The sequence below is a fragment of the Pelophylax lessonae genome, assembly GCF_965119305.1.
Source record: "Pelophylax lessonae genome assembly, chromosome: 5".
In the NCBI taxonomy this organism is placed as follows: domain Eukaryota; kingdom Metazoa; phylum Chordata; class Amphibia; order Anura; family Ranidae; genus Pelophylax; species Pelophylax lessonae.
The window spans coordinates 67,992,521-68,010,055 of NC_138772.1; the positions used below are offsets into that span (position 1 = coordinate 67,992,521).

A 17,535-nucleotide genomic window follows, 5' to 3' on the forward strand; every position below is an offset into this window, starting at 1 on the left:
GGATTATGATTGAAGATGGATCTACATGGGGACCAGTTTTTTTTTTTTTAATAAAGAAATTGTCAAAAACTTGTATTGTGTCTTTATTCACTTTTTACACTTTTTTGGTGAATGGGTAGGGATACTATGTACCCCATACTTATTCACATATTACTGTCTGTAACAAGTAGCCTGTAGGTTCCCAGTCATTAGTGTGAGACCAGTCAGTAAGAAAAGGATTTTGGAACACTGTTGCAGGCTTTTAGTTGCAGGGTAGATTCATGTTGTCTCAGTAAATGGCGTTGGGGAAAGTTAATTTGCAGACTGTCATTGCCAAGCGTTTAAAGTACACCTGCTATGGGAGAAATACAGGGGTTCCATTGCTGGCCTCTGGAGAACCATAGTGGCTTGACTGTGTCTGGATTCAATACATCATTGACTCGGAACAAGTACTATATGCAGAAAATTTAAGTTAGAGCAGAGTTAGGATTTCTTTTATTATTAGTATTTTTGTAATTAATATGTTTTCCATAAAACAGTATTACTTTTTTTTCCTTTTCTAGCTGTGAGTTACATGACATTACATTTTTTTATTAGAGCGCTGACTCCTATTTTATTGTTTTTAGTTATGGCTCCTACCGAACCATCTCAAAAGCCTGGAAAATGCCCAGATTCTCCATCAAAAGGCTGGATACCCTTCCGAGGCCATTGCTATCTTGTGGAATCTTCATACACCAGAAATTGGGCTCAAGCATCCATGGAATGTCTTCGGCAAGGTGAGCGTGGCATCATGCGGAATAACAGAACAGCTGGCTTAACACAGAGAAAATGCTGTCTTTACGGGAGACAGTTCAAAACTGTAAGCTGCTCCCAGGATCGTAGGCAGTTATGTTTAATCCTCACAATCTTCCCATTTTCACAGCACCACTTTTACTATAAAAGGTACACTTCGGTCTAACAAAAAATATTGAATTTAAACTGACAAAGTCATGCTAATGAGTAGTAAGTAAATACATATTCGCCAGCACACCAAGGCTCTTGCTACCATGTCACATGCCTGACGAAGGGGTCCTGTGCGGCTCCGAAACGTTGCACTATTTTTGATGTGATCATAACTTCAATAAAGTTTTGGACTGCTTTTGCAAGAGCCTTGGTGTGCTGGCGAATATGTATTTACTTGTAATTTATCCAGTTGCCAACTGGTGATCGCTTCAGCACCCAACATACACGAGCCTACAAACCAGGAAGGTGTGCGATAGGAATATGAACTATATGCTAATGAGTAGCTCTAATTTCTATTGCAATATACTGTTTATGGGTATATGCTATATTTGGCTAGACACTCTCTTAGCTCAATTCAACTTACACAGCAGCATAAGAGGGAGGTTGCACAGAAGTGTGTCATATGATAGGAGGCTGCTGTGCTGTCCAACCTGGAAGCAGTGGGAGAATACTTCAATAGCCATTTAGCTGACCTAGATGTCACTTCTCCAGGATCTTACCTACAAACTCATACTTTTCACATCACTATGTTAAACTATATTAAAGAATAATTATACTATAATAAAGAATTTTGATTTTTGATGAAAATAAAATATTATGTTTGTGGGTGGTGGCAGTGTGATGCGACAACAGTAAAGAAGTCCACTTGCAGAAAAACAGAACTGTATTTAAGTTGAAGCTCAGTAATGGAAAACAAGTCCGGCAGGAAGACAACCTGACTGGGCGCACTCATAGAATGTACAACATATATAGGAACAGCAGGTCCCTGGTGTGCCACATGGAAGAAAAATATATTTAAAATATATTTTTAAAAAAATTTGTTTTTTTTTCCCCAAAATATATTGGAAATATATTTGAAATGCTACAATTTTGGCCATATTCAATATATTTCTAAAAATTTTTCCCTAAATATATTGGAAATATATTTGAAATGCTACAATTTTGGCCATATTCAATATATTTCTAAAACATTTTTCCTAAATATATTGGAAATATATTTTTCTTCCATATGGGATATCAGAGTCTGCCTCGAGGGGGCAGAATACGGCCTGGCTGGCCCGTGCCCAAGAGGGGAGGCTTCCAGGAAGGGCGACCTGTCCCTGCACTTTCCTTACTTGACTGGAACCTCTCCCTAAAGCTAAGCACCCACACGCAAAATGTGCACCAAGCCTGGGAGCCAGGATGTTAAATAGACTCTGCCTGACCCAATATGGCTGCCAGAGTCACATGGGCTGTCATCATCCAATTGGATAACTGCCCCAGTGACCCAGGCAACCATAGAGGAACCATGTTCTTCTCGACTTCCCCTCCCTCTGCAATACCGCTGTGGTTGAGTGCCACCTGCAGTGGAAAAAGCAGACTGCACCTGCTTACATGTTGATTAAATGGTCTAATCACTGGCTAGAATGCATGTGTATAGAAAATAAATAATGAAGGGAAGCTAAGAGACATTTAAGTGGAGATTATCCATGTGACCAGTTATGTACTGTACATGTAGTTATAATGCAAAAGTAAGTGAATATTAACTGTTAAAAGCTTTCAAATAGCAGAGAAAAACATCAAGGTGGTAACATTCCTATGATGTGCACCCTGGTTTCATCTACCAAACCCTACATCATACTAGGACTCAACTGTGATGTAGGGTCGGAGGATGGAACCAAGGCACATGGTGAAGTCACAGGCCTCTGACACTCCCAGAGGCATTGGATGCCAAAGAGTTTGACAGAGGCTGTAACACTGGAACAGGGTTAAGGTAGGGGGTCGCAGGCAACTGAAGTATTTTTTGGTGCCTTGACAGTGTGACTTTTAGACGCACACACACACATACTGTATATATATATACACAAGTGTTCAGTTGTCTGATTTATCATGTGATTGTTATCAGGAGCCAACTTAGCTTCAGTGGAAGATCAGGTGGAAGCAGACTTTTTATTTCACCATGTCGAGTTACTCAGTGATCGGACAAACACCTTCTGGATTGGCTTGTACAGGAATGTAGAAGGTACAGTAGTTGCTGTTTCGCTTATTACATAATAAATGTCTATTTCAATGTCTCAACTATAAGGACACTTTATTTCTTTATTTCTATATCTTTCTACTGTATTCTCCAGACTGGAATATATGGAGTTTTATTTTTTTTATTTTTTTTTACTGATCACAGTTAATGTATATCCAAAGCTCAAAGGTATTTCATTTGATAGAGTATGGAAGGGTGTCACATTGGAGAGTTTTTTCTTCATTACTGCACTATAGACACAACAAAAAATTTGAGGGAAATGCTCTTTCAGATATTTGTTTCCAAGACAAGTATGACCATTGGAAGATTTCCCTGTATTCCTGTTCCGGGCATAACTCATATTTTGGTATTTTCCCTCACTTTTATGTTGGTTATATGTTAAAATGAGACATTGAGATCTTGAGGAATGTGAAATTCAGCTTTACCTGCATAGGAAAACAGCTTGTACAGTATGTGTGAGAACAGCATTACAGGAGAGAACAGGGAACAAAAAAATCAGAATCTACAAGCACATATCACCGCAGCAGCATCTATAGTTCGGAGTACATAGTACATGCTGTTGCAGGTCCAACATTTTAGTCCCAGGTACAATTCCCCACCACTTTATCCAAAATAAAAAAAAGAAAAATAGATACACTTTAAGACCCAAGTAAAATCTCACTGTTTTTCTTTATCTTCTTGTCAACTGTGTAATACATATATGCGGATGCAGGAAAGGTGGACCTTCATGCCCAGCCACTGCATAGATGCAACCACGATGGCAGGAGGTTACATACTGAGTGCATGCTCACTGCACGCTTCCAGCACAGTGACTAAACTGTGAGTACTGTGAGAGCCTATCACAGTGGCCACATGATACCCTCCTGGGCATTAAAACCCACCTAAGGGGTCATAGGGAGGCGTTAAGGGATTAAAGTCCTATACCATTTTAGGTTAATATTTTTAACACATTTTTGCTTGAATATACATTGAAATACCATGTTCTCTATATTCCCATGCAGCCTAGCATTCTCACTCTAGTTTTCTGTGCCAGCAGAGCTGAGTAACAGCCACACAGTTCCTCCAACTCCAGTATGCCAGCAGGTTGTAATGGCCTCACTCCTACTTACAGGTGTACTCTCATAGACTTATGTGCTAAGGAAGAGAGGGGGGTGTCCGACTAGGTCTGCTAGATCACAGAGTACACTGAACAGTATAGTCAAACTCCAGTGCCTTTCGACAGAGCAGCCATGTTCAGGCACCCTGTGCAAGTACTAAAAAAGGTAATTTCCTATTGACACGGGTACACCCAGGACTGACGATAGGGGGGTGCCATGGGCCCTCCTGTAGGGACCCAGGCACATAAGGGGGCCTGTACAGCAGGGGGATCAGTGGATCATAGACAATTGCAGATCGACTGGCTTCAGCTAGTGGGGGAGAGACTTACACATGGCCAGGTTAAGGGGTGGGCTGTGCCCACCCAGATTTTAGCTCTGCTCCCCTGGCCAGCTGTCCCTTAGATGTTGCGTCTTCGCCGCAGAGCTTCCGCTACCTCTGCCCTTTCTCGTGCCTTTGCCCACATACTTTGAGCTAAATGCTGTCCCGCTTTCTCATCTCAGAAAATTGGGAGGTATGCATTTATGATGTTTTCACTGAAGGAAAATACTACGGTTTTTATAATTATAGATATTCTTCTTTGCCTTTAGCAAAATGGCTGTGGCTGGACAGCACCCCCATGGACTTTGTAAACTGGAATACTGGAGAACCATCTGACCAATCAGACGAGGACTGTGTAGAGATGTACGCTACAAAAGGGACCTGGAACAACCTCTACTGCTCTTCCTACAGAGGATACATATGTAAAAGACCAAAAAGTAAGTCATTATTCCCTCCTGGCAGTGTGCATTTGCAGATTACATATGTGAAGTGTCAAGAACAGCTCATTAAAGGGGACCAAAACCAGAAAAATGAATCTAATGTAGCAACCTTATCCTAAAAGGGCTATAACACTAATTTAGTTATTGTCTGGGTGGTAGTCCGCCCAGACTGATTTGTGTAGTTTTCACTTGGTTTTTATCTAAGCTCATTCTGGTTCTGAATTCACACTGCTGCCAGTAAGTGTCACTGGTTCAATTCGCAATAATATGAGATTTCAAAACAAGACTGAGTTATGAATATTTTTATTTCCTTCAGCCAACCCAGTAGGAGGTTCAGGCCACTGGTGCATGATGGGGAAGATATAAATAATTGGTGCAGGCCTTGTGATTGCTCTCTTCCCCCCAGGCAGCAGCCTGGGGATGTGCTGCTTGACTGAACTATTCCAGTAGGCCCACTAGCCGGTGTGGGACCTGCCTTGTGCTCTGGATGTGGAGATAGCTTGAACTGATCCTGAAGGCTGTCCTGCCTGTCGATTGGGGAAGCTGTGCCAAGAAAGAAACCAAGGGGAGGACCCTGTTGTAGAAGGCCTTTCAAATAGAGAGCACTGGAACCAGCATGAGAGAGTCTGGGAACCAGCTAGAATGCTATTTGCAGTGTTACTGGAACTACCTAAAGGTTCTAACACTGTGAAGCTGGAGATGGACATGGAAGCGTCTGTAAGTGATCTGCTGGAGTATCTGCGACCCCTAAACCCCACTTCCTTGAGTGTTGTACAATAAATCTTGAGGAAATTGACTGGCACCCAGTGTTCTTTTTTCGGTCCCCCATCTTAGCCTGGACTCAAACCTGCGGGGAAATGCTGGCCCACCCCTGACTTTCTAGGGGTGCCTTCAGGGTGTCAAGGGGGTGCTACACTGAGATGACATTTGTCAGTTTCCTAACATCTGTTGTTCGCTCCATCACCACATAACAGCATACCCCAAAGCAGTGGGGTTAACACTGTTCATCTCAGTTAGAGATTGAAGGTAGGATAAAAAATACCATCAGACCCAACCAGTAGTGACATAGATTGCGAATACAGTGCGATACCAGTAGATCTATAATCCTAGTTTCTGAAGAGACTCCAAGTGGTAATTCTTTTGCCAAAGAGTAGTGTTCAATATCGTGGTTAGTGGGAGGAGTACGTATTTACTATCTTGTATAGACAGCTTTTATTTGGGTTTAATTTTTACAAAAGAGACACTTTGAATTTTTTTTATCAAATAATTGTTATTTGGGTTTTCAAGTTAAAGACACAAATACTAGCAAGCCACATTACTTTCTCTAAAACCCCTACGTCAAGAGTAAAATTTGGCAGAAGACGCATATATAAACTTAAAGGAGTTGTAAAGTCTCAATGTTTTTCCCCCTAATGCATTATATGCATTAACGTGAAAAACCTTTGGTGCTGCAGCTGTCCCCAAGACCCCCCCTTTTTCTAACCTGAACACGATCGTTCCAGTGCCAAGCAGGTGTCCAGCAGCTCCAGCCGCTGTCTCTGGTCCTCATTGGATAGATAGATTTATAGCAGTAAGAGCCATTGGCTCCCACTGCCGTCAATCAAATCCAGTGACACGGAAACAGGGGCGGTGCCGAGTTCTGCTGTCTGTGTCAATGGACACAGCAGCGGGACTCGTGAGCGTGCCCGCACGGGTGCCCCCATGGAACAGGGCTGCTCTGTGCAAAACCCTTGCACAGAGCAGGTAATTATAACATGTTTGTTTAAAAAAAAAAAAAAAAAAACCTTTACAATCACTCTAATAAGGATCAGCAATATATTCCCCATAAAATAAAAAAATAAAAACAAGCGAATTCAGTGTATATTAGCTCAATTACACATTAAAAAAAAAAAAGGATTTTGTTTTTGCCAAACTAAGTTTTCCCATGTAGTGGTCCCACATGGCTACAACAGAATACTTACATCCTGTACAACAATCTTTTAAAACATTCATTCGGTACACATTTACCGAAAAGGTCACTTTTTTTAAAATGAATCCTGGATAAATCATCTGCTTTTTAGGGCTTCCATTTTTCATTCCAGTATGGTTGTTTTGGACCATTCCTTGCTGTCTCCTGTTGTCAGTGACATGGTGGACAAGGAACCCCATTTAATTACACCACTATTTTTTCTGTCCTACACTCTACAGAAACTCCCTTATATAGTTTTGTTGTAACTTGCTCTAGGCAGCGATGGCGAACATATGGCACGCCTGCCAGAGCTGGCACGTAGAGCCCTCTCTGTGGGCATGTGAACTAAGTCGCCGGATCACTACCCGAGTCACATGACCTCTAGCTGGGTCGTCTGTGATTGGTGCTCTGAGACAGATGTGGGTGGATTGAAAACCCTGGAGTGTGCAGTCCGGTGATCGCTGGTAGAGGGAGATCCTTGGTCATATCCTCTGGCTGGGAGCTTTGCTACAACTGATTCCACTGATGGTAGAGAGTGCCTGCTGCATGATAAATCTGTACAGAGATTTATCATGTAAGTGACTTTGGTTCTGTAATCTGATGCTGGAGGGGTCTGTGTAGTCTGAGCAGTGTTGGGTGTCACTGCTGCCCCTGTAGGATGGGGATTGCTGGGGGCTTAGAGCAAAGTGCACAGGTGAGAAGGGAGAGGGCGCTGCACCTACAGGGGAGGGTGGGAACTCCTAGAGGGGCTATTACTGTAGTAGACCATGTCTGATCTCCTCCCGGGGATCAGACATATGGTGGGTTGAGCAGAGTTCTATCCTCCCCCCTCCTCTGGACATAGTCACATGACCTATGACATGCCACTCTTTACACCCGTTGCAGTTTGGGCACTCAGGCTCAAAAAGGTTTGCCATCACTGATCTAGGATTTTAGAATTTCAGTCACTTCCTGTAAGATACTTTAGTGTAGTTGCTAAAACATGGGATCTGCAGGGTGCTCCACGTCAAATCCTTTTCTCTTAGGGAGCCCATTGGGGGCAGAAGTGGGTAGAGCTTGGTGGCACTACATAAAAATCAGGCAGCTCTGGCTTGATCAGGCCAGCACTGCCTTAAATCCTGGTTGACAAGTGGGCATTGAGGAGACTGGTCGCTCCAGGCACACATATAAGAGCAGGCAGAGATAACCAGTCTCCTCAACAGGAAGGTATGGGACACACCATAACACAGCAAACATACACAAAAATATTACTACTCCAGGCAGTGTATTCAAATACAAATAGACTAAACTTTCACTGCTTTTTTTGTTAATATCCACCAAGCTATATTGTGAATAGAGCAAACTCACAAACCAGACTGTGGCACATCGCTCACGGACAGACCCACTCTTACTCCTTTCCTGCATTTCTCCCTATTAGGGGCATAGCAAGCTCCAGTTGGGGAGAAACATGTCAAATAAGTAAGAGTGGGTCTGTCGGTGAGCAATGAGCCACAGTCTGGCTTTGTGAGTTTACACTATTCCTAATAAAGCTTGTATTATAAAAAATGCAGCACAAACCTCACCCCCTCCCTACCTCCTCAATGCAGCCTTTTTTTTTTTATTATCAATTGCAGTAGAATAAAGAAGAATTCAGAAAATGTTCTATAGATGGGCTATCTACTGTGCTTGCTTGGATCTTCATTAAAACAAAAAAGTTAAATCTTTGGTCTTGGTATCATGTCAACTTTAAACTATGGGTAATAAATAAATAAAAAAGGCAAAAAAACTGTTTTCCTGACAGACTCCATGGCAGCATACGTTCGGGTAGGCTCCGCCTCCTCTCCTACCTCATAGGACCCCACTCCCATAAATCTTTGCTCCCTTTCAGCATCAGTGTTCTTTTTTCGTCCTCCTCATACATATGTCTGATGTTCCTACTATCTGGTCCTGTATATCGGTGGCAGACTGAGTTTTGGAGTCTCCGATAAGCCCTGGCTCTTAGCGGGGTATGGAGGGGGCAATGGAAGAGACCCTTAGCTGGAGCTATGTGGTTTGGCCGAGAGAGCCCTGCTGCTGCGGGTGGCCCTTTATTGCCTGAAGGCACAAGCCGGTGTTGCGTCTCCTGGACTCGGTTATGCTATCGGAGGGTGGTAAGCCCTTATATGGGACCATTTCTTTTTCCTCATTGTTATACTTATCTTTTGTTTTTTGGTACTTTTTCTTTTGCTATGCTCGTGTCTAGGGTGTTTCTTTGTCAGTTATCGCTCAGGTTTCGTTAGTTCTATGGCTTAGTACTTACTTATGGTGCTTCTTGGCCGCCGCCATGTCTTTGCCGCTACTTCCGGGTTGTTCGGCACTTCTGGGCATGCGCAGTACGCTCCGAGTTTCGGAGTCGTCGCGCATGCGCAGTGGTGCGGTCTGACGTCACGCGCGGTTGCGCAATACGGCGGGTCACGGCCTGGCGGTCTATTTAAACTCAGAATTAGATCGGAGCTGGCGGGAAGGTCGGCATATCGGTAGCCTCCCCCAGACTCCGGTCCTGTAGTCAAGGTAAGAAGGTTCCATCCTCTGGGGGTTTTGCTTCTGGGTAGATGGGTCTGATGTTATGTCCTCTTCCTATCAGGATTCCTATCTCTAAATAGTGCACCATTGAGTTTACTGGAGCAATGGACTCATCGCCGCCCCCTAGTGGCCAGCCTGCTCTTTCTAGGTATGTGCTGGTTTTATCAGCTTTAATGTCTGTTTTTCTTTCATCTTTCTTATGGCTTGTTGTATATGTCTGTCTCAGCTCTCTTAGGTCTGATCAACAGCCCCACACACGCAGCGAAGACAGTCATGCAAATACGCAACACCAGCGCTCCTCGTCTAAGTCTAAGCGCAGCTCCTCCCACAGCAGGGGACGTGAGCACCATTCCTCCTCGCACCATGGCAGCTCAGAACGCCCGCAGGGCAAAAAATGCTGGGGTTGCCGTACCCTGATACCAGACGGTTCCTCTTTGTGCAAACCCTGTTATACCCAAGCTACGGGTGAAAGGGAAAAAACGGACAAACATATTGAGGAGGTGGTACGCAGAGTTTTAAAGGACTCTCTTGCTGAATTACATAAGCCAAGCACTTCTGCAGGTCCGTCACGCTCTCCTGACAGAGATTTGTCGGTTCAGGATCCGTTTGAGTCCTCCCAACCCAGCCATACATCTATCCTCCCGTCTGAGTCCGACTCCGATTCGGATGACTCCGGTACTGGATTTGAATTTGCCCTCGTGTCTCCGTTAGTTAAAGCGGTGAGAGAGGCCCTTGACTGGGAGGATCCTGCTGTCTCTTCTCCTAAGCAGAAGAAATATTTCAAGCAGTTATGCAAAGAGCGTCTAAATTTCCCATTTCTAGAGGAACTGGGAGACATAATGTCGGAAGAATGGAGCAAAGTGGAAAGGAAAAATTCCATGACCACTAAAGTAGCGAAGCTCTATCCTTTTAAACAGGATAAGGTGAAATACTTGGAGTCATCCCCTAGTGTGGACGCAGCAGTGATGCGTCTGGCGAAACACGTCACTCTTCCAATGGAGGATACAGCATCATTTAGAGATCCTTTGGATCGGAGGATTGACGCTGATCTTAAGCGAGCATACCTATCGGCTGGCATGGCCTGTAAACCAGCAATGGCTTTGGCTACAATTTCCAAGGCTATGGAGGTTTGGGTTAATGCCCTTGAAGATACTCTTGGAGGAGTTTCGGAGGAAGTGCTCCAAAGTTCTCCTATACAGGAGCTGAAGATGGTCGCGGGCTTCTTGGGGGAGGCTTCCCTAGATACTATTCGCCTTTTGGCCCGGGTTATGCTGGCCTCTGTTACGGCAAAACGTGCCCTTTGGCTTCGGCCCTGGGTTGCCGATGCTGCCTCTAAACAGGCTTGGTGTAGGATTCCCTTTGAGGGGTCTTCCCTCTTTGGGAATAAACTAGATGCAGCAATAACCCGGGCCACGGGTGGAAAATCTGGGTTCCTTCCCCAGGACAAACGCCCAAACAATCAGAAACGCTCTTTTCCAAGGAGGCAAAACGTTAATCGTTCTAGGGAAGCGCGCAGGTACAAACCAGGTAAATCCTATGGGAGAAGCTGGAAGTCAAGACAGTCCTCCTTCCAGAAAGGCCCCAAGGGCTCTTCGTCCGGTGACCGGGAGGCCACCAAATCCTTTTGAGGTTGGTCCCGTCCAGTCTGTTCCGGTAGGGGCCAGGTTGCTCCAATTTCGGAACGTCTGGGCGGCCTCGATCCAGGATCCCTGGGTTCTGAATGTTGTGTCGCAAGGGCACTCTTGGACGTTCAACAACGTTCCCAAACCCAGGTTCGTCGCAACTTCCCTTCCTCCTGCAGCAGAAAAGAAGAAGGTTCTTCTCAGTTATGTAGATACCCTACTGGATCAACGAGCTGTCGTACTAGTTCCCGAAGAGGAAAGGGGTCAAGGAGTATATTCGCCTCTTTTTCTTGTCCAGAAAAAGAACGGCACTTGGCGACCGGTAATAGATCTAACTTATCTCAACAGATCGATACGTCGAGAGAGATTCAAGATGGAGTCCCTAATTACAATACAGCACTCGGTTCTCCCAGGAGATTGGTTGGCATCAATAGACCTAAAAGATGCGTACTTCCACGTTCCTGTGGCAAAAGAATATCATCGGTTTCTCCGATTTGCTGTCAATCATGTCCACATGCAATTTACATGTCTTCCCTTTGGGCTCTCGACTTCGCCTCGCACCTTCTCCAAGACGCTATTGGCAATCGTGGCTCTCATCAGAACCAGAGGTATCAGATTACATCATTACCTGGACGATCTCCTTCTTCTGTCCCAGGACAGGTCCCAGCTACTGCTACATCTGGAGCAGGTGATTCACACTCTTCAAGAGTTCGGGTGGATTCTCAATCTGGAGAAGAGCCATCTGGTGCCCACGCAGTCCCTGGTCTTTCTCGGAGCACTGTTCAATACGGTGAATTGCACCATATCTCTACCAGAGGTGAAAATTCCAGTGGTTCAGAGCAGGGTGGCTCTCGCCCTCGCTGCCTCCCAGCTCACTGCTCGTCAGTGTCTAAAGGTGGTAGGGACTCTAGTGGCTACCTCACCCATGGTGAAGTGGGCTATGTGGAGGCTGAGACCCTTTCAGAAGGGGTTTCTCCACCAGTGGACGACGGAGAACCTGTCGCAGATTATTTATCTAACACCATTCATGAAGGGGTGTCTTCCTTGGTGGCTACGCCGTGCAAATCTAACCAACTGTCACTCAATTGCTCCAGTTTCGTGGGTGACGATAACCTCCGACGCCAGCAGTACCGGCTGGGGAGCTCACTGCCAGTCAGAAGTGGCACAGGGCAGGTGGAATTTTGCCAGTCACGGAGTGGTGTCCAACATCCTAGAGCTACGAGCCGCCTTCAAAGCCCTCCAGGCTTTTCACCATCTGACTCAAGGGGCCTCAGTGTTACTCAGGATGGACAACACCACGGCAGTGGCATACGTCAAGAGGCAAGGTGGAACCCGCAGCATGTCTCTACTCCAGGAGACAGATCCAATTATGTCTTGGGCCCAGCAACACCTGGCCAACCTCTCTGCGGTCTTTGTCCCGGGGATATTGAATACGCAAGCAGACTTCCTGTCCAGATTCCTGTTGGACAACAACGAATGGTCCCTCCATCAGGAGGTGTTCAATTGGGTTCTGTCTCTAGGAGTCTCACCGGAGGTGGATCTTTTTGCGAGTCCACACAACAAAAAACTTCAGAAGTATTACACGAGGTTCAGGGATCCTCGAGCCTTCGGGGTGGATGCCCTCACGGACAGATGGAACTTCCAAGTTGCCTATGCCTTTCCACCGGTGCGAATAGTACTCCAATTCCTTCGGAGACTGAAGATGGAGGTAGTAGAGGTCATAGCGATAGTTCCCTTCTGGCCCAACAGGCCTTGGTTTCCTCTGCTGTCCCTTCTCAGCTTCAGGGATCCGATCCCTCTGCCTCTCAGGCCAGACCTTCTATCGCAGGGGCCTACTCTACATCCGTGCCCTGCGCGTCTACACCTCAAGGTCTGGTTCTTGAGAGGGAGAGGCTGGAGGCCCTCGGATGTCCAGAAGAGGTGATTCCCACTCTTATGAGCTCGAGGAGGGCTAGCACCAACAGAGTGTATGAGAGAATCTGGGCAAGGTTTCTGAGTCATCAAGCCCAGGATTTGGGTCCAGCAGGGGCACCTACCATTCAGCAAGTATTGAGTTTCCTACAGTCTGGTTTAGATCTGTCCCTCTCGGTCTCTTCTCTCCGGGTGCAAGTTTCTGCCATCTCAGCTTTCACTGGAATTCAGTGGGCAAGACATCAACTGATCCAACAGTTTTTTAAGGGCGCGGTCAGGCTCAGGCCTCAGAGAAAACCTAGATTCCCGAAATGGGATCTTCCATTGGTCCTGGACTTCTTTGCTTCGAAAGAGGTTGCTTCCATGTCCATCAGGGAGCTTACGTTGAAGACGGTATTTCTGGTGGCTATCACCTCTGCCAAGAGGGTCTCAGAGATACACAATTTGGGCTGCAAAGAGCCTTTTCTGACCTTTTTTCAGGACAGGGTGGTCCTAATCCCTATGTTGGGGTCAAACCCTAAAGTTACATCTGTCTTCCACGAAAATTCTGAGATAGTTCTGCCCACCTTCAGAACAAATGAAGAATCCTTAGTCCATCCTTTAGATGTGGGAGACACTCTGAGTCAATACTTAGAGGCCACATCCTCCTTCCGGCAATCGGATTTCCTGTTTGTTCTTCTCCATGGGAATAAGAAAGGTACACGTGCTTCTTCTAGAGCGGTGGCTGCATGGATTGTCCAGGCTATACAATGGGCATATAGAGCAAACGGCTTGGCTCCTCCAGAGGCGATTACGGCTCATTCTACCAGAAGCATTGCTACATCCTGGGCAGTTTCTAAACACGTCGCGCCTGATGTGATCTGCAAAGCAGCCGCTTGGTCATCTGTGAATACCTTCCTTACACATTACTGTGTTGAACCTGCTGCTTTATCTTCAGTTAACTTTGGTGTTCAAGTTTTGTCAGTTGACAGTGCCAATTAAAGTTTTCTTTGTTCAGCATCTTCCCACCCGGGAGTGTATAGCGAGTTATTTCCCGAACGTATGCTGCCATGGAGTCTGTCAGGAAAACGGAAAATTGATATCAAATACTTACCGTAATTTTCCTTTCCTGATGGACTCCATGGCAGCAGGAGTCCCCTCCCAATTCCTGAGTAGGCTAGTTACAGAACACTGATGCTGAAAGGGAGCAAAGATTTATGGGAGTGGGGTCCTATGAGGTAGGAGAGGAGGCGGAGCCTACCCGAACGTATGCTGCCATGGAGTCCATCAGGAAAGGAAAATTACGGTAAGTATTTGATATCAATTTTCCGTTTTGCTGTTAGCAGTCTGCCATAGTAGTCTTTTTGTTAGGTTGAATGATGGTCAACATAATTCAGTCCCCTTCCTCTGAGCCCAGGCTGTCATGAACACACCCCTCTCCAAGCTGGCCATGCAAGTCTGGGATCAGAGTACTATAGCATTCACATATCAGGAATGTAAAGAACTCTGCTGCTGGAGCAGGAGAAAAGGTATATGTATGTATATATACTGTATATAGGTTATTTGTTTTTGTTTTTTCGCATGGAGGGTTCAGAAGAATGTGTTTTACTTAAAGGCCTGGGTTCTACTGTCTAAATTTAATATTTCTCTTCTAAGCATTTAATTTACACTGATCTCTAAAAATATTCTTTTGCATTTTATATTTACAGTTCCAGTGCCTACAGAAAAGCCAGTGAAACCAGGTACAGTATAATCTACATTAATATTACACTTCACGTTACCCTTATTTTTACTTACTAAGGGGTAATGGCTTCAAACTATTGTGCCTACACAAATCTAAACATCTAAAATGAACCATTATAATAGGGAACGAGCGTCACATTTTGGCGAACCCAATTTGGTTTTAAAATCAGACATTTTTTTTTTTTTTTAAGCAAGAGGCAAAGCTGTAAGACATGGCTTTGTAAAAACCTCACAGCCCTTTTTTTGGAATTCAATTCCACTTTAAATTACAAAATGGCCAGTGTTACATTGCATATTCTATTATTCTTTTTTTATTGAATGAAAGTGAAGTCCTCCCTTAACATTATACAATTTACAAAATGGTTGTTCGAAAACAACATGGCATGGCATTGAGCAGAGTTGTATAAAGTACTCGAAACCCATACTTGAGCAAAAGTACAAGTGCTCGATCAAAAAGTGACTTGAGTAGAAGTGGAAGTGCTCTATCAAAAAGTGACTTGAGTAGAAGTACTAAAGTATTCAACATTTTTTGTACTTAAGTATTGCAAGTAGTTTTTTTAAAAATGTTGCTACTCAAGTACTGAAAGTAAAAGTACAAGTACTGTGTTATGTAGTTATTAAAGAAAGAAGTCAAAAGTTTGAACATCATATTGTTTTTTATTATTTCAAATGCAGCTTTTATTTATACATACAGTAGCATTTATTTTCGTATGCGCTGATAATACACACGTTTTGAGCTTCATGAAACCTGCCATCTACTGTCCTGGCAGTGGTAATTTTTATAATAGTAACGAGTAACTATGCAGCACAAAAAAAAATATCGGAGTAGAAGTATTGAAATCATCGAAAAAATGTAGTGTAGTAAAAGTGGAAGTAGGAGAAAAAAATTCTACTCTAGGAAAGTACAGATACCGCCTTTCGGTACTTAAGTACAGTAGTGAAGTAGTTATACTTAGTTACTATACATCTCTGGCATTGAGTGTAATGTCACAGTAATACTTTATAACATTTTTCCCTTTCTTTGCTTTCTCTTGCAGAAGAGTCCAAGGCAGATCTGAAAAAGACATCACATGGTATCACAGGGGGCGTGGTCATACTTGTCATAGTTGTCATTGCTGGAACCACTATTGCAGTCTATTACCTGTACAGAAAGAAGCAGAATAAGGTCCCTCCCCCAGAGGAAAACTTTGACAACAACCTATACTTCAATGGCAACCGTGCTCCCCAAACGAATGACACCAACATTCTTGTGGATAACATTGAACAAAATGAACGTGCAATTTCTTAGTGCTATGAATATAAAAATTAATTCTTAGGTGTGGAAAAAAATCAGTTCCATCTGCAGCTCCTTTACTAATAATAAAGTATAATGATATCTTTTGGCTCCCTTCAAGCCCTTGGATATGAAAGGACTCAACTGTTCCAGTGCAGTTTTAGTCTCACTTCCACTACATTCTAACTGCAGTTAAAGGCCAACTTTAAAGTGTATTGTTCCAAATTTAGTGGACGCCTTTGGTTGGAATTGTTGGCTGCCTGTCCTAGAGTATGTCCCATTGGTAGAATTCTCTTACATTAAGTTGGGTCTTCTCTTACATTCACAAGACCATAATAAAGGTGCATTATCAAAGGTGAATTCCCAAAATGTTTGATTTTTACTTACAGTTTACTTTGAAGGTGAGCTGAACCTGGAATATGTTGAACTCGTCAGAGAAGTTTATCAAACCATTTTTTTTTGCCAATAACCATTCAATTCTGAAATATTACTTTTAATATAAGTTGAACCCTACATTCATTTAAACTCTAAGTTTAGTTTAGTTTGGATAGAGTAGGAAATAGTCAAAACCCTTTTTTTTACCTTTTTGTTTTTTGCCCTTCTACTCTCACTATGGAAATTACATTTTTTACTTCCTGAAGATATAACAGGAAGTGAAGGGAAATCTTTACAAAGTGAAGAGAAACATCCCCTTTGGACAGATGTCTTATTTTAGTGACGACAATTAAAATGTGAATTGTCCATCACTTTCTGTACTGAAGACAATGGTCACCAGGAAAAAGCGGGAGTGGATTTTCCCAAAGGGGTAACAGCAAAAAACAAAACTGTTAGAGGTTCTAACTTTTCCCAACACTATCCAAAAAATGTTTGACTTTAAATGCACTTCAAACCTATTATAGCTCATTATTGCCAGTTGCTGTCTTATAATGTGCCTGTTCAACCGTCATGTGTTTTGTCCTGGACTACCACAATATGACTTCAGTAATACAGGTGGTAAAACTGCACTAAAACAAGCATCCTGGCACACCAAACACAGTTTTAAGCGTAACAGATTGAATCTTATTAAAGTACACATATTGAAATACACATAAAATATGTTTTTAAACACAAGATGGTGTAAATAGGTCCTTACACAAGACATAATAAACATTATAGATGGTTTTTTATCATCTCTCTTGTTTCCTTTTGCCCAAACATGCATTTGTAACATTGACAGTACCCATTAGCCCCCGTTCACATTAGGTCACTCCGACTTAGGGGGCGACCTGTGAAGTCGCATGCACCGTGACTTTGGCGCGACTTGCACGGACTTCATAAAATGAATGTCTATGCAAGTCGCCTCCAGGTCGCCCCGAAGTAGTACAGGACCCTTTTTCTAAGTCGGAGCGACTTGTGTCACTCCTATTAGAACCGGTCCTGTACTACTCAATGGACCCGGCGGTGCGCGACTTGCCAGGCTGACCAAGTCGCCTGGCAAGTCGTAATAGTGTGAAACGGCTCTTAAGGAACATTGTGGTTTTGTTTGTCATCACAAATGAAATGTAACACAAAAATCCTTTAGGAAACTAAAAGTAGAATGTCGAAAGACTGCCTAGAGAGCAGTCCAATCTTGGCTGCATTGTCATTGGACAAAACAGATACCCCAAAGGTCTATATGAGCATAA

The 17,535-nt window shown here is 43.8% G+C and overlaps 1 protein-coding gene across 1 annotated transcript in view; it reads left to right on the top strand.

The window, feature by feature from the left end:
• The window catches only part of LOC309556052 (macrophage mannose receptor 1-like), a 161,324-nt gene extending 145,101 nt beyond the window's left edge, over positions 1-16,223 (top strand). The window contains exons 26-30 of the mRNA XM_082258344.1: positions 606-755; positions 2,867-2,983; positions 4,684-4,851; positions 14,565-14,597; positions 15,636-16,223. Of these exons, the coding sequence (XP_082114470.1) occupies positions 606-755; positions 2,867-2,983; positions 4,684-4,851; positions 14,565-14,597; positions 15,636-15,886 (719 nt within the window). The 3' untranslated portion in view covers positions 15,887-16,223. The remainder of the gene's footprint in view (positions 1-605; positions 756-2,866; positions 2,984-4,683; positions 4,852-14,564; positions 14,598-15,635) is intronic.
• Positions 16,224-17,535: the final 1,312 nt, after the last annotated feature.